Source organism: Tachyglossus aculeatus, chromosome 14 (assembly GCF_015852505.1).
Source record: "Tachyglossus aculeatus isolate mTacAcu1 chromosome 14, mTacAcu1.pri, whole genome shotgun sequence".
Classification (NCBI taxonomy): domain Eukaryota; kingdom Metazoa; phylum Chordata; class Mammalia; order Monotremata; family Tachyglossidae; genus Tachyglossus; species Tachyglossus aculeatus.
Window position 1 is genome coordinate 52,851,598 of NC_052079.1, and position 17,548 is coordinate 52,869,145.

General features: G+C 48.1%; 1 protein-coding gene across 3 annotated transcripts in view; it reads left to right on the plus strand.

Annotated features, from left to right (window-relative positions):
- Positions 1-17,548, plus strand: part of XRCC6 (X-ray repair cross complementing 6) — a 40,308-nt gene that overhangs the window by 12,417 nt on the left and 10,343 nt on the right. For all 3 annotated transcript variants that reach the window (XM_038756553.1, XM_038756552.1, XM_038756554.1), the window contains exons 3-10: positions 767-885; positions 4,442-4,580; positions 7,036-7,290; positions 9,667-9,850; positions 12,563-12,749; positions 13,417-13,585; positions 14,843-15,004; positions 16,938-17,067. In XM_038756553.1, the coding sequence (XP_038612481.1) occupies positions 767-885; positions 4,442-4,580; positions 7,036-7,290; positions 9,667-9,850; positions 12,563-12,749; positions 13,417-13,585; positions 14,843-15,004; positions 16,938-17,067 (1,345 nt within the window). The remainder of the gene's footprint in view (positions 1-766; positions 886-4,441; positions 4,581-7,035; positions 7,291-9,666; positions 9,851-12,562; positions 12,750-13,416; positions 13,586-14,842; positions 15,005-16,937; positions 17,068-17,548) is intronic.

The following is a 17,548-nucleotide window of genomic DNA, read 5'->3' on the forward strand; positions in this document are numbered from 1 at the left end:
GATCATCCTCCCTGCCTTCAAAGCCTTTATTATTCATTCAGTCGTATTTACTGAGGGCTTACTGTGTGCAGAGCACTGTACTACCCACTTGGGAGAGTACAGTACAACACTAAACAAACATATTTATTTTATTTTGTTAGTATGTTTGGTTTTGTTCTCTGTCTCCCCCTTTTAGACCGTGAGCCCACTGTTGGGTAGGGGCTGTCTCTGTGTGTTGCCAATTTGTACTTCCCAAGCGCTTAGTACAGTGCTCTGCACATAGTAAGCGCTCAATAAATACGATTGATGATGATGATGATGATATTTGCTGCTCACAACATGCTGACAGTCCAGTCCTATTAAAAGAATGTCTCCTCCAAGAGGCCTCCCCCCCCAACTAAGTGCTCATTTCGTCTTCCCCTGCTCCCTTCTTCATCGCCCTTCGTTCATTCCTCCCTCAGCCCCACAGCACTTATATACATTTCCGCCATTTATTTATTAACATTAATGTCCATCTACGGTGGGCAGGGAACGAGTCTACCAATGCTGTGATATTCTACTTCCCAAAGTGCTTAAAACAGAAGTGCAAGGCTTAGAGAAGCAGCGTGGCTCAGTGGAAAGAGCCCGGGCTTTGGAGTCAGAGGTCATGGGTTCAAATCCCGGCTCCGCCACTTTCACTCCAAAGCCCGGGCTCTTTCCCCTGAGCCACGCTGCTGAAAGACTGTCATTTTATCAGCAAGGTTATTTTAAACACATTTCCCAAAGCCTTTTCCTCCTCTGTTCACAGGAGACTATAAATATTCAGGACGAGATAGTTTGATTTTCTTAGTTGATGCTTCCGAGCCTATGTTTGAGGCCCAGAACGATGAGGCGGACGGTCCAACTCCCTTTGACATGACAATCGAGGTAAGATGATCCTTAAATTTTCCCTTGCCAGACTTTCTTCGGTGAAAGGGCTTTATTTGCCGTTATATCTTGGCTGTGAGTCACACTTTTAAAACAGTTGCAAGTTCCTAATAGACTAGTTGCCCACTGATGAGCAATCTAACCCACTGTTGAACAATATCGCTATAAAGGAAAGAAAATTACAGTATTGTACTCTCCCAAGTGCTTGGGCGCACAGTTTAGTGCTCAGTAATTACCACTGATTAATTGACAGATGGGTAATCATCATGGTAATAATGGTATTTAGAGAAGCAGCGGGGCTCAGTGGAAAGAGCACGGACTCTGGAGTCAGAGGTCGTGGGTTCAAATTCCGGCTCTGCCAATTGTCAGCTGGGTGACTGTGGGCAAGTCACTTAACTTTTCTGTGCCTCAGTTACCTCATCTCTAAAATGGGACTGTAAGCCCCCTGTGGGACAACCTAATCACCTTGTAACCTCCGCAGCACTTAGAACAGTGCTTTGCACGTAGGAAGCGCTTAATAAATGTCATTATTATTATTATTATTATGTACCAGGCACTGTGCTAAGCGCTGCGGTGGCTACAAGGAAATTGAATTGGACACAGTCCCCGTCCCATGTGGGGTTCATAGCCTCAGTCCCCATTTTACAGATGAGGTAACTGAGGCCCAGAGAAGTGAAGTGACTTGCCCAAGGTCGCATAGCAGTCAAGCGGCAGAGTCGCGATTACAACTGGTATTTATCGAGCGCTTACAGTGTGCAGGGTACATTACTACTAAACACTTGGAGGAGTACAGTACAATATAAAAGCTTCACAGAAAGAGCCCGTGCTTGGGAGTCAAAGGACGTGGGTTCTAATCCCAGCTCTGCCACTTGTCTACTGTGTGACCTTGGGCAAGTCACTTCACTTCTCTGTGCCTCAGTTACCTCATCTGTAAAATGGGGATTAAAAGTGGGAGCCCCACGTGGGACAACCTGATTACCCTGTATCTACCACTGTGCTTGGCACATAGTAAGCGCTTAACAAATGCCATAATTATTATTAGACACGATCCCTGTTCACAGGGAACTTGCCATTACAGTCTAGAGGACTGTGAATAGACAGCCCCTGAGTTTCTCGCCAATAAATACAGCATTAGTGGGGTGGAGCTTTCGTGGACCTGAGATCAGTGACCCTCAAATAATAATAATGGCATTTATTAAGCGCTTACTATGTGCAAAGCACCGTTCTAAGCGCTGGAGAGGTTACAAGGTGATCAGGTTGTCCCACGGGGGGCTCACAGTCTTAATCCCCATTTTACAGATGAGGGAACTGAGGCACAGAGAAGTTAAGTGACAGCTGAAAATTGGTGGAGCCGGGGTTTGAACCCAGGACCTCTGACTCCAAAGCCCGGGCTCTTTCCACTGAGCCACGCTGCTTCTCCAGCAGCAGTTGGGAGTGGTCTTCTGGCACCAGCATTTGCACGATTTTGTTCACTTATTTGAATTTAGCAGTCTGTCTGCCCTGTGAAACAGAGTGTCCAGGGGGCCTAACAGTAGATACGGATTTTAAAATTCATTTTTGGGTTCAGGCTTCAGTGTTCTTCCCAAGCCCACCTCAGTTGTCCACGGGGCCTAGAAGTCCCTTGCTCCCCCGTGTCTGCCGGACTTCGAAGCCCCTCCCCACCTTCAAAGCCCCCCTGAAATCCCACCTTCTCCAACAAACCTCCCCTAAGTAATTATCAGTTCCCCAATTCTAACCAGTGTTTCGGCCGCCTCTTCTGTGAATGTATTTATTCATTTATATCCATCGATAGTTTCTATATATGCACATTCAATATTTCTACAACCATCTCCCCCCGTTAGAATGCAAGCACCTTGTTGGGTGGGAGTATATCAGGAGCTTCTCTTGTATCTCCCGATCACTCAGTACAATGCGCTACTCTCAGCAGGTGCCCAATAAATACCGTTACTATTTCTAGAAGTTCGATTTGATTTGCCATTTCTTTCTCTTCCGTCCCCTCAGTACAATGCGCTGCTCTCAGCAGGTGCCCAATAAATACCGTTACTATTTCTAGAAGTCCGATTTGATTTGCCAATTCTTTCTCTTCCGTCCCCTCACTAAAGGTAAGAGTCGGAAGAGCCTCTTGTGTGGTGAAATAAGATTTGTCCTCACTGTTTTTTCAGTTATCACTTTCCTGTGCCTCTTGCCTCAGTCGTTACTGCTGCCTTTGTCCTTACTATATGTTCTTTGTCCCTGTGTCATATGGTTTATTCCTAGACTGTAAGCTTCTCATGGGTAGAGATCGCGTACAGATCTAGTCTGTAAGCTCATTGTGAGCCCGGAATGTGTCTGTTACGTCGTTATACTGTAATAATAATAATAATAATGACATTTATTAAGCGCTTACTATGTGCAAAGCACCGTTCTAAGCGCTGGGGAGGTTACAAGGTCATCAGGTTGTCCCACGGTGGGGGGTTCATGGTCTTAATCCGCATTTTACAGATGAGGGAACTGAGGCCCAGAGAAGTGAAGTGACTTGCCCAAAGTCACACAGCTGACAATTGGCGGAGCTGGAATTTGAACCCATGACCTCTGACTCCAAAGCCCAGGCTCTTTCCACTGAGACCAAGCACTTAGTGCACTGTTCTGCGTACAGTAAGCGTTCAAGTACGATTGACTCCCTGACTCTGCACATAATAATTGCTCAGTAAATACCGTGGATTGATTGATTCCCGATCCCGAGGGCGATTGGCCATCAAGGAGGGTAACTGTCATTCATTCATTCATTCATTCAATCATATTTATTGAGCGCTTACTATGTGCAGAGCACTGTACTAAGCACTTGGGAAGTACAAGTTGGCAACATATAGAGACGGTCCCTACCCAACCACGGGCTCACAGTCTAGAAGGGGGAGACCTTTAAAACCATTAGGTGTTAAACTTCTTCTGGTGCCACAGTCTCGCATCTGAAAAATGCTTATTCCAAAGGCGGATACTAGGAAGATTCAATGGTGGGATTTAAAAGGTTGTCATATTTTTTCAGTAGCTTTCGCATGTTATTGCACTTTGGAGCTAAATGGAAAGGCCAGTTTAACACTGTGCACACTGAGACATCTGGCTCATTTTACTACATTTACTACATTTACTACATTTACATTTTACTACATTTTACTACATTTACTACATTTACATGTAATACTACATTTTACAAGTTCGTACATTTTCGATTCCCTTCCAGGCCTACGCAAAGGATACTTTTTCCCTCCTTTCCCACCGCCGTGGAGCGGCTTAGTCTGTCATTATGTTGACCAACCTCAGGGCAGATGAATGACTAACTCTAGACTTCCTTTAGTTGGGGAAAAAAGTGTGTGTGTGTGTGTTTTGTATGTTCACTTCATGTCTAAAATGTTTAAATGTAAAATATTTAAAATAACATTTGGCCCAGTGGTGACGTGCTGCAAGGATTTGTCCCACTTCCCTTCCCGGCATCCGGTTGCTGGAGTCAAAGAAGGAATTCGGAGCTGAGTGGACCGTTGGTCTGATCCAGAAGGACAGTGCCGCTTTTCTGCTTTTTCAGTGTATCCGAAGCGTGTACACCAGCAAGATCATCAGCAGTGACCGAGACCTCTTGGCAGTGGTATTCTACGGCACCGACAAGCACAAGAACTCAGTGAATTTCAAGCATGTTTATGTTCTGCAAGAATTGGATAACCCAGGTAAAATAGATCCCGGCTGCAACTTTTTAGTCGGTACGCCCTCATCTCCTCTGAGTTCCGGGGAAGAGAAGGGAACTCGTGACGTGTTATGAGGTCTTTCCTTTGCGGAGAATAAATTCTTGCAGGATTAAGTTGGGATGTGCTCTTAATAATAATGATGGCATTTATTAAGCGCTTACTAGGTGCAAAGTACTGTCCTAAGCGCTGGGGAGGTTATAAGGTGATCAGGTTGTCTCACGGGGGGCTCACAGTCTTCATCCTCATTTTACAGATGAGGTAACTGAGGCCCAGAGAAGTGAAGTGACTTGCCCAAAGTCAGACAGCTGACAATTGGTGGAGCCGGGGTTTGAACCCATGACCTCTGACTCCAAAGCCTGGGCTCTTTCCACTGAGCCACGCTGCTTCTCTTAGCAGCCCGTAAGTCGCTCTGGCACTTATGTAATGTATTTATTTATTTATTATTATATACGTCTTCTGCACTCATGTGGCTGTGCATAGTTGTTATTTTTGTGTCTGACTCTGGCACGCTCTTTATGGACAGGGAATATCTTTTTTTGCTTCTATCGTCTCTCCCAAGTGCTTAGTACACTTCAGTTCGATCGGGTGCTCAGTAAATACCACTGCTGCTGCCGCGTGGTCTAGTGAATGAAGCATTAGCCTGGGGGTCACAAGGAGCTGGGTTCTAGTCCCAGCTCTGCCATGTGTCTGCTATGTTACCTTGGGCAAGCCACTTCACTTTTCTGGTCCTCAGTTACCTCATCTGTAAAACGGGGATTGACTGTGAGCCCCATTTGGGACAGGGACTGTGTCAAATCTGATGAGCTTGTCTTTCCCCCAGTGCTTAGAACAGTGCCTGGCACATAGTAAGTGCTTAACAAAAACCATAAAAAGCAAAAAAACCACTTCTCTTTCTGTTTATTTAATGTCTGCGTCCCCCAAGGCTGTAAGCTAGGGGCAAGGATCATGTCTGCCATCTACATTGTATTTACCCAGGTGCTTAGTTCAGTGCTCTGTACAAAGTAAACGCTCACTTTGGGCAGGTTACTTCGCTTCTCTGGGCCTCAGTTTCCTCATCTGTGGGGATTAAGACCATGAGGCCCGTGTGGGTCAGGGACTGTGTCCAACCTAGCTCTCTTCTATCTAGCCCAGTGCTTAGTACAGTGCCTGGCACCTAGTAAGTGCTTAACAAATGCTTAAAACACATCTTGAAGTCCTGGGGCAGGAAGGCAGATGTTGTTTTGTTTTGCCATCTGTCTCCCCCTTCTAGACTGTGAGCCCCTTGTCTGTTGCCGAGTTGTACTTTCCAAGCGCTTAGTACAGTGCTCTGCACACAGTAAGCGCTCAATCAATACGATTGAATGAGTGAATAAATATTTTGTTTTATTGTCTGTCTCCCCCTTCTAGACTGTGAGCCCGTTGATGCGTAGGGATTGTCTCTATCTGTTGCCGAGTTGTGCTTCCCAAGCGCTTAGTCCAGTGCTCTGCACACAGTAAGCGCTCAATCAATACGATTGAATGAGTGAATAAATATTTTGTTTTATTGTCTGTCTCCCCCTTCTAGACTGTGAGCCCGTTGGTGGTAGGGATTGTCTCTATCTGTTGCTGAGTTGTACTTTCCAAGCGCTTAGTCCAGTGCTCCGCACACAGTAAGCGCTCAATCAATACGATTGAATGAGTGAGTAAATATTTTGTTTTATTGTCTGTCTCCCCCTTCTAGACTGTGAGCCTGTTGATGGGTAGGGATTGTCTCTATCTGTTGCCGAGTTGTACTTTCCAAGCACTTAGTCCAGTGCTCTGCACACAGTAAGCGCTCAATCAATATGATTGAATGAATAAATGTTTTGTTTTATTGTCTGTCTTCCCCTTCTAGACTGTGAGCCCGTTGGTGGTAGAGATTGTCTCTATCTGTTGCTGAGTTGTACTTTCCAAGCGCTTAGTCCAGTGCTCTGCACACAGTAAGCGCTCAATCAATACGATTGAATGAGTGAATAAATATTTTGTTTTATTGTCTGTCTCCCCCTTCTAGACTGTGAGCCCGTTGATGGGTAGGGATTGTCTCTATCTGTTGCCGAGCTGTACTTTCCAAGCGCTTAGTCCAGTGCTCCGCACACAGTAAGCGCTCAATCAATACGATTGAATGAATGAATAAATATTTTGTTTTATTGTCTGTCTCCCCCTTTTAGACTGTGAGCCCGTTGATGGGTAGGGATTGTCTCTATCTGTTGCCGAGTTGTACTTTCCAAGCGCTTAGTCCAGTGCTCCGCACACAGTAAGCGCTCAATCAGTACGATTGAACGAATGAATAAATACTATCGGTTGGTTGATTAGTGCTCCAAAGGGCCAAACAACGATTAGGTTGGAAGAAAAGTTTCCAGCGAGTAAATGGATCGTACCTTTTGCCGCCTTTGCGACCCTCATTGTGTTCTCTCCCACCCGCCTTCCCGCTTCTCCCCAGGGGCGAAGCGAGTGCTCGAGTTGGATCAGTTTAAGGGAGACCAGGGGAAAGCGCATTTCCGGGCCTCGATCGGCCACGGAGCCGACTACACGTTGAGCGAGGCCCTGTGGGTCTGCTCGAACCTCTTTAGCGATGTCCGCCTCAAGATGAGTCACAAGAGGATCATGCTGTTCACCAATGAAGACGACCCCCATGCCCGGGACAAAGCCAAAGCTGCCCTTGCCAGGACCAAGGCCGCTGACCTCCGAGACACAGGTTGGTACCGTCCCCCCCTCGGTAGCGTGACGGCCCGAAGGACTGCTTTGCCGTTGCTCCCGGTAACTCGTGAGAGGAGCTGGTCGGTGTGAGTTGGGCGAGCAGGGAGAAGCAGCGTGGCTCAGTGGAAAGAGCACGGGTTTTGGAGTCCAGAGGTCATGGGTTCAAGTCCCAGCTCTGCCAGTTATCAGCTGGGTGACTTTGGACAAGTCACTTCACTTCTCTGGGCCTCCAGTGACCTCATCTGGAAAATGGGGATTAAGACTCTGAGCCCCCGCTGGGACAACCTGATCACCCTGTAACCTCCCCAGCGCTTAGGACAGTGCTTTGCACGTAGTAAGCGCTTGGGAAGTCCAAGTTGGCAACATGCAGAGACGGTCCCTACCCAACAGCGGGTTCACAGTCTAGAAACTTAACTAGAAGCAGTCTAGGAACTAGTCACTTCACTTCTCTGGGCCTCAGTTCCCTCATCTGGAAAATGGGGATTAAGAATGTGAGCCCCCCGTGGGACAACCTGATCACCTTGTAACCTCCCCAGCGCTTTGCACATAGTAAGCGCTTAATAAATCCTCGTGAGAAGCAGCGTGGCTCAGTGGAAAAGAGCCCGGGCTTTGGAGTCAGAGGTCATGGGTTCAAATACCATCTCCGCCAATTGTCAGCTGTGTGACTTTGGGCAAGACTTTTAACTTCTCTATGCCTCAGTTCCCTCATCTGTAAAATGGGGATTAAGACTGTGAGCCCCCCGTGGGACAACCTGATCACCTTGTAACCTCCCCAGCACTTAGAACAGTGCTTTGCACGTAGTAAGCACTTAATAAATGCCATCATTATTATTATAATTATAAATGCCATTATTATTATTATTAAGGAGTGAATGTGTTGCATCTAACACAGTGCCTGGCACACGACCCAAATATTATTAGTAGTATTACTATTATTATGGTATTTGCCAAAAGCGCTTACTGTGTGCCAGGGCTGGGATGGATATAAGCAAATCAGGTTGGACACGGTCCCTGTCCCGCATAGGGCTCACCATCTTAGTCCCCATTTTACAGATGAGGTAACTGAGGCCCAGAGAAGTGAAGCGACTTGCCCAAGGCCGCACAACAGTGCCTGGCACACAGTAAGCGCTTAACAAATACCATTATTATTATTATTATGTGGCAGAGCTGGGATTAGAACCCACGACCTTCTGACTCCAGGGCCTGAGACCCTCTACATCATGTGGAGACCCTCTACATCATGTTGTTTCCCTGGAGATGGCAGACCCATGGAGGGGACCTAGTTCATGGGAGGAACTCCCTAATTTGAGAAAAACATAGCCTCGTGGGCGGAGCGTAGTCCTGGGAGTCGGAGCAGCTGGGTTCTATGCCAAACTCTGCCACCTGCCCGCTGTGTGACCTTGGGCAAGTCACCTTATTTTTCTGTGACTCAGTTTCACCATCTGAAAATAGGAACTAAATGCCTGCCCTCCCTCCTGGGAGCCCCAGGTAAGGCAAGGACTGTTTCCAACCTGATTATCGTACATTCATTCATTCATCCAATCGTATTTATTGAGCGCTTACTGTGTGCAGAGCACTGTACTAAGCACTTGGGAAGTCCAAGTCGGCAACATATAGAGACGGTCCCTACCCAACAACGGGCTCACAGTCTAGAAGGGGGAGACGGACGACAAAACAAAACATGGAGACAGGTGTCAAAATCACCTGCATCTCTCTGATGCAGAATGGATAGGCAACCGCGGAAGGTTCTTGGGGAGTGGAGAAACTTTGTAGAAAATGATCTACATGTAGATCATTTGTAGAAAATGTAGATCAATGTAGATCATGTAGATAAATGTAGATCATTTGTAGAAAATGATCTGGGCAGCAGAGTGAAACATGGTCTGGAGTGGGGAGAGATCTGTCCCAGTGCTTGGTACATAGTAAGCACTTAATTATTGTCATTATTTTGGGTCAAATAAAGTGTTCACTGAAGGAATTTATTTTACTTGTACATATCTATTCCATTTATTTTCTTTTGTCAGTATGTTTGGTTTTGTTCTCTGTCTCCCCCTTCTAGACTGTGAGCCCACTGTTGGGTAGGGACTGTCTCTATATGTTGCCAACTTGTACTTCCCAAGTGCTTAGAACAGTGCTCTGCACACAGTAAGCGCTCAATAAATACGATTGATTGATTGATTGATTGAATGACCGCCACTGCGGGTTCTGTCGGTCCTCATCGCCCCAAGGGTTTCTTGGTCTCCTGCTCTGGGTCTTTCTGCCAGCGCTGCGGGCCCTAGCTCCGTTTACAAAGTCCTCCAGAGGATGATTTGAGTCGGTGGGCGATGTTGGAAGCTGATTGCCCCCCGTGCCCCCCCTTCTCCCTGGGCTCCAGGCATCTTCCTCGACCTGATGCACCTGAAGAAGCCTGGGGGGTTCGATATCTCCTTGTTCTACCGGGACATCATTAACACGGCCGAGGACGAGGACCTCGGGGTCCACTTTGAGGAGTCGGGCAAGCTAGAGGACCTCATGAAGAAGGTTCGGGCCAAGGAGATCAGGAAACGGTCTCTGGCAAGGTAAGTCCCAGGGGCCCCTTATCCGAATTGGGAGGTTTTGGTGTTGCGCTCCTGGGAGGAGAAAAAACGTAGCCTCTGTCCAGACTAAGTGAAGGCTGAATCTGGATTGGTCTAAGCCTCTCCTCTCCGCGGAAAGAGCACAGGCTTTGGAGTCAGAGGTCATGGGTTCAAATCCCGGCTCCGCCTCTTGTCAGCTGTGTGACTTTGGGCAAGTCACTTCACTTCTCTGGGCCTCGGTTACCGCATCTGTAAAATGGGGGTGAAGACTGCGAGCCCCCCGTGGGACAACCTGATCACCTTGTAACTTCCCCAGCGCTTAGAACACTGCTTTGCACATAGTAAGCGCTTAATAAATGCCATTATTATTATTATTATTACTGTAACCTTCAAGCCCATTTGTCCCGGCTTGATGAAATTCATCTGATCCTCCACAATTGGCTGTCAGAATCCCAAGTTCTCTTCCCCGTGAGGAGACGTCTCCAGCAAGCCTTTCTTCACTATCAATCCCAATTCAGAACACCATTCAACCCTTCTTATTCTTCCATTTTGGTATCTGCCCCACCCGTTTGATAGTTCTGTGTCTGACTCCCCTGTTAAGGTTAAAGCTTCTCGTGAGCAGGGTACATTTTATCGGGCTTCTGTTTTATCTCCCAAGCTCTTAGTACGGTGCACTACAGGCCTATAACAAATACCACGTTACCTCTACCACACCACTATTCCTTTAAGCGAAATCAAGAATCGAAATAAAGTGCTGAGGGACTTGTGAGGTTGGAACTGGCACTGCAAACAGCTGTTGACCTAAATTCTTTCCTTAGCACGCTCACCATTGCCTTCCTCTGCAATTCCCTCTTCTGACCCTTCCCTCCCTCTGTTTTTTTTTTTTTAAATGGTATTTATTAAGCGCTCACTATGTGCCAGGCACTGTATGAAATGCTGGGGTAGATATAAGCAAATCAAGTTGGGCACAGTCTGTGTCCCACATGGGGCTCACAATCTTAATCCCCATTTCAAAGATGAGGTAACTGAGGCGCAGAGAATTAAAGTGACTTGCCCAACTGGCAGAGCGGGGATTAAAACCCATGTCCTTCCAACACCCAGGACCGTTCTCTATCCATTAGGCCATGCTGCTTCTCCTCACTTCTCTCCTGGTTGAAATAATAAAAAAAAAATCACGCTAGTTTCCAACAGTAAGGAAATCCTGCTTTGTTGTTTTTTTAAAAATGGGAGAGTTATGGAAGCATGTGGGATGAAAGTCTGAGAATTGTTTCCCTAAACCTCTTCCTCTCAGCACTCACGTCCGTATCCATATACTCTACTATTTCTCCCATCTGGAATTTATTTTAATAACTGTCTCCGAGTGTGAGCTCCCTATAGGTAAGGACCATGTCTGCCAACTCTAAGCATTTAGGAGGATGCCCTGCACACCCTAGGCACTCAATAAATACCATTCACTCAACCGTATTTATTGAGCACTTACTGTGTGCAGAGCACTGTACTAAGCGCTTGGGAAGTACAAGTCAGCAACATATAGAGACGGTCCCTACCCAACAACGGGCTCACAGTCTATTGATTTAATTGGTAAACCTGGGAGGCAGTTGAGCAATCCTCATCCAGTGATGGTTTTAAACCCCGAGCTCTCCCAGCCTCTCTTGCTGGGTTTTGATTTCTCACTCTGTGACTGAGTGAGGTAACGGTTGATTTTCTCGGGGCTCAATGGGGAGCGGGGGTCCTTGAATCTAGGGCAAAGGATGGTTGAGAGGGGACCCAGAAGCTTCCTTTCATTCATTTATTCATTCATTCAATCGTATTTATTGAGCGCTTACTGTGTGCAGAACACTGTACCAAGTGCTTGGGAAGTACAAGTTGGCAACATATAGAGACGGTCCCTACCCAACAACGGGCTCACAGTCTAGAAGGGGGAGACGGACAACAAAACATATGGACAGGTGTCAAGTTGTCAGAACAAATAGAATTAAAGCTAGATAATAATAATAATAATAATGATGGCATTTATTAAGCGCTTTACTATGTGCAACGCACTGTTCTAAGCGCTGGGGAGGTTACAAGGTGATCAGGTTGTCCCGGGGGGGGCTCACAGTCTTAATCCGCATTTTCCAGATGAGGGAACTGAGGCACAGAGAAGTGAAGTGACCTACCCAAAGTCACACAGCTGACAATTGGCGGAGCCGGGGTTTGAACCCATGACCTCTGACTCCAAAGCCCGGGCTCTTTCCACTGAGCCCCGCTGCTTCTCTAGATCATCATCGTCATCATCAATCGTATTTATTGAGCGCTTCCTGTGTGCAGAGCACTGGACTAAGCTCTTGGGAAGTACAAGTTGGCAACATATAGAGACGGTCCCTACCCAACAGTGGGCTCACAGTCTGCACATCATTAACAAAATAAATAGAATAGTAAATATGTACAAGTAAAATAAATAGAGTAATAAATCTGTACAAACATATACACAAGTGCTGTGGGGAGGGGAAGGATGGGGAGGAGGAGAGGGAAAAGGGGGCTCAGTCTGGGAAGGCCTCTTGGAGGAGGTGAGCTCAGACTTGTACTTCCCGAGCGCTTAGTGCAGTGCTCCGCACACAGTAAGCGCTCAATAAATACGATTGAATGAATGAATGAAAAGGGAGGACGAGAGCTAGCTTGGCGGATGTGTGGAGGGCGGGCGTTAATCAACCAGTCTGCGCTGTCCCCGTACAGGTTGAATCTCAGGCTGGGCAAAGATGTGGCTCTCACTGTCAGCGTTTTTAATCTAGTCCAGAAAGCTTTCAAGCCACCTCCAATAAGGCTTTATCGGGAAACAAATGAGCCAGTGAAAACCAAGACCCGGACATTTAACCTTGACACAGGGGGGCTGCTCCTGCCAAGTGACACTAAGAGGTCGCAGGTAATTATTCCTTCCTTTTGAAACCTCCGGGCCCAGTGGGGGGCTTTTAGGGATCAATGCAGAGGCGGATCGATTTCATTTGTCTTGCAGGAGGTCTTTTTATGCTCATACTTAAAGCTGTAGCGGTTATAGCCCAAGAGTAGGGTCAAGTGGGGGCAGTTGTCCCAGTCAGGGCCATTTTACAGATGAGCAAACGGAGGCACAGAAGTTAAGTGACTTGTCCAAGGTCACACTACGGGTAAATGGCCAAGCTGGGATGAGAACCTGGTCTCCTGACTCCTAGCCTCGGGCTCTTTATAATTATTATTATTATGGTATTTGTTAAGCGCTTACTATGTGTCAGGCACTGTACTAAGCGCTGGGGTGGATACAAGCAAATCGGGTTGGACACAGTCCCTGTCCCGCGTGGGGCTCACAGTCTCAATCCCCATTTTCCAGATGAGGTAACTGAGGCCCAGGGAAGCGAAGTGGCTCGCCCAGGGTCACACAGCAGACAAGAGGCGGAGCCAGGATTAGAACCCATGACCTTCCGACTTCCAAGCCCGTGCTCGCCTCTGCCGTGCCGCTTCCCACTAGGCGACGGAAATGGTGTCCGTTTTCTCATCTCACTGGGATGGAGCTGAACAGTCTCTCTCCTCTCTGAGGCCTCTTCGTTCTCCCCCCGTAGACCTATGGGAATCGTCAGATCGTCATGGAGAAAGAGGAGACGGAAGAATTGAAGAGATTCGACGACCCGGGTTTGATTCTGATCGGTTTCAAGCCCTTGACGACGTTGAAGCGGCACCAGTACCTTAGACCCTGTCAGTTTGTGTACCCTGAGGAGTCTCTGGTTAACGGTAAGTGGAGGGCTTTAGGGCAGAAAAGAGCCAAACTGCAGGGTCCTCATGGCGAGGGCAAGGTTTTTCCGTATCGCTGGCCCTCCTCTTGGGAGGAGTTAATAATAATTCAAGGGAAAAGTATGTTCTCCTGCTGGATGTATCAGTGTTGGGGCAACTGCCTCCGTCCTTTCATTATGGGAAGCAGCTTGGCGTAGTGGAGCGAGCACGGGCTTGGAAGTCGGAAGGTCATGGGTTCTAATCCCGGCCCTGCCACCTGTCTGCTGTGTGACCTCGGGTGAGTCACTTCACTTCCCTCGGCCTCGGTTACCTCATCAGTAAAATGGGGATCGAGACTGTGAGCCCCACGTGGGGCAGGGACTGTGTCCAACCCAATTTGCTTGTATCCACCCGGGTGTTTAGTACAGTGCCTGGCACATAGTAAGTGCTTAACGAATGCCATAATCATTATTATTATTATTAACTGGAGCTGAGGGCCCCCCCAGGGCTTTTCACTTGGCCATTCTGCCCCAGTGGTGAAGGTATCGTACTCCCAAAGCTCTGCTCCTATCTAGAAAGAGGCAGGCAGGTGATACATCTTTGGGTAGACGAATAGTAAATAGAGCTGGAGAGATTGTATTCCACCAATTTTAACAAGGGATTAGACTGAAATAGGAAGAGAAGGAGGAGCGGTTAGAGGCGGATGGAGGGAGGCTGATAATGGTGATTCACTTTCAGAAACCGAACATACGCGATTCCTTCACCTGCCCCCTCTCTGGCTAGTTTAAAATGTTCTTGGAGGATTCTAAAACGCAAACAATGGGGAAGGACCGGAAAAAACGAGGGGAGGAGATTGGCCGAGTGTCTGGATCCTCTTGGAATACGGAGAGTCTTGGCCCCATCAATCAGACAATCGATGGCATTTCTCGAGTGCTTAGTCTGGGTGCTAGGGAGAGCCCAGTAGCATTAGGAGACATGATCCCCGCCCTCAAGGAGATGACAAGCCAGCCTGTTTCCAAGAAGCTGACCACTGAGGGCCCCGGCCTAGCGGACCTGGGTTCTAATCCTGGCTCCGCCACTTGTCGGCTGTGACTTAGGCAAGTCGCTTTCCTCCTCCGGGCCTCAGTTCCCTCTTCTGAAAAATGGGGATTAAGACTTTGTGGGGCAGGGACCGTGTCCAGCCTGATTTGCTTGTATCCACCTCACCGCGTAGAACGGTGCTTGACACGTAGTAAGGGCTCAAGAAATATCATCGTCATCATCATCATTGTTCCCCAGGGAGTACCACCTTGTTCAATGCCCTGCTCACCAAGTGCCTGGAGAAGGAGGTGCTGGCCCTGTGCAGGTACACGCCCCGGCGGAACACCCCGCCGCGCTTCGTGGCCCTGGTGCCCCAGGATGAAGAGCTGGATGCCCAGAAGATTCAGGTCTCTCCCCCAGGTACGCGGAAAACCATTTGCCTTTCGGCCCCGTGAGCGTCTCCCGGGAATCCAGACGACATCCCTGCCCCCAAAGGGCGTCCTCTCTTTAGGCGTTCTCCCCACTGTGCTCTCCTGCACGCCCTGCAGACTGCTTCCCGTGCTCTTTTTAGGGTGGGGCTATTGGCCTGTGCTCCCATTTTGAAAAGGGCACCGTCGGGGGTGGCTGGAGGAGGTGGTCATCATCATCAATCGTATTTATTGAGCGCTTACTGTGTGCAGAGCACTGTACTAAGCGCTTGGGAAGTACAAATTGGCAACATATAGAGACAGTCCCTACCCAACAGTGGGCTCACAGTCTAAAAGGGGGAGACGGAGAACAAAACCAAACATACTAACAAAATAAAATAAATAGAATAGATATGTACAAGTAAAATAAATAAATATGTACAGACATATATACATATATACAGGTGCTGTGGGGAAGGGAAGGAGGTAAGATGGGGGGATGGAGAGGGGGACGAGGGGGAGAGGAAGGAAGGGGCTCAGTGTGGGAAGGCCTCCTGGAGGAGGTGAGCTCTCAGCAGGGCCTTGAAGGGAGGAAGAGAGCTAGCTTGGCGGAGGGGCAGAGGGATTGGGGGCATTCCAGGCCCGGGGGATGACGTGGGCCGGGGGTCGATGGCGGGATGGGCGAGAACGAGGCCTAACGGTGAGGAGATTAGCGGCAGAGGAGCGGAGGGTGCGGGCTGGGCTGGAGAAGGACAGAAGGGAGGAGAGGTAGGAGGGGGCGAGGGGATGGATGGATGGACAGCCTTGAAGCCCAGGGTGAGGAGTTTCTGCCTGATGGTCTGGTGGCCCCTTTCTGCCTCCCAGAGGGGAGGGTGACTTGGAGCAGAGAGAGAGCCTCCTTCTCCCTCCCTGCCACTCTGGAGGTGGTCCCCCACCTGAAGACCGGCTAGCCACCTTTGTCCTCCAAATGCCAATTGGCCCGTCCCCGCCCTAGTTGGCTAAGAACCCGATTGGCCGAACTCCCTTCTCTGTAGCTCTTTTCTCATTCTTTCATTCATTCAGTCGTATTTACTGAGCGCTTACTGTGTGCGGAGCACTGTACTAGGCGCTTGGGAAGTACAAGTCGGCAACATTTAGAGACGGTCCCTACCCAACAACGGGCTCACAGTCTAGAAGGGGGAGACAGACAACACAACAAAACATGGAGACAGGTGTCAAAGTCGTCAGAACAAATAGAATTAAAGCTAAATGCACATCATTAACAAAATAAATAGAATAGTAAATATGTACAGGTAAAATAGAGTAATAAAGCTGTACAAATATATATACAAGTGCTGTGAGGAGGGGAAGGAGGGAGGGCCGGTGGGATGGGGAGGAGGACTTTTAGACTGTGAGCCCACTTTTAGACTGTGAGCCCACTGTTGGGTAGGGACCGTCTCTATATGTTGCCAATTTGTACTTCCCAAGCACTTAGTACAGTGCTCTGCACACAGTAAGCACTCAATAAATACGATTGATGATGAGGAGAGGAAAAACGGGGCTCAGTCTGGGAAGGCCTCTCGATTAATCGAGATTACTCGAGATTAAAAGTCTCGAGACTTTTAGACTGTGAGCCCACTCTTTTAGACTGTGAGCCCACTGTTGGGTAGGGGCTGTCTCGATATGTTGCCAATTTGCACTTCCCAAGCGCTTAGTACAGTGCTCTGCACACAGTAAGCGCTCAATAAATACGATTGATGATGATGATGATGAAGGGAGTCAGGCTGTGAAGAAGACCTAATTGCTATCTGGCGATGCTTGCCTGTGTTAGAGTTGCTCGACCTTCTCTCACCCTTTCTCACTGGGTCTGTAGTGACCCTTCTCTCCAGGAAATGATGGCAGGCAGGGGCCCGCGTAAGGGTGGGCTTTTGAGCCCACGTACAGAGCAAACTCTCCCTCCTCTCTAGGCTTCCAGCTCGTCTTCCTTCCTTTCGCTGACGACAAGCGGAAGGTCCCCTTTACCGAAAAGGTCCCGGCCAACCCAGAGCAGGTGGACAAGATGAAGGCGATTGTCCAGAAACTGCGCTTCAAGTACAGGTGAGTTGCTCTGCAGAGCTTTTGGAAGCCCAGATGGAAATCCTGGGCAGGCAACCGGGCGTATTATGTAGTGAATTGGAGGAATTTGCTTGCCAGTGTTTATTGATGTTCTGGAGGCCAAATGAGGACTTGACGGAGTTAAAATAATAATATTAATCATAATAATGGCATTATTATTATACCCCCTCATCCCCCCTCCATCCCCCCATCTTACCTCCTTCCCTTCCCCACACCACCTGTATATATGTATATATGTTTGTACATATTTATTACTCTATTTTACTTGTACATATCTATTCTATTTATTTTATTTGGTTAGTATCTTTGGTTTTGTTCTCTGTCTCCCCCTTCTAGACTGTGAGCCCACTGTTGGGTAGGGACCGTCTCCATATGTTGCCAGCTTGTACTTCCCAAGCGCTTAGTCCAGTGCTCTGCACACAGTAAGCGCTCAATAAATACGATTGACTGACTGACCTCTCCA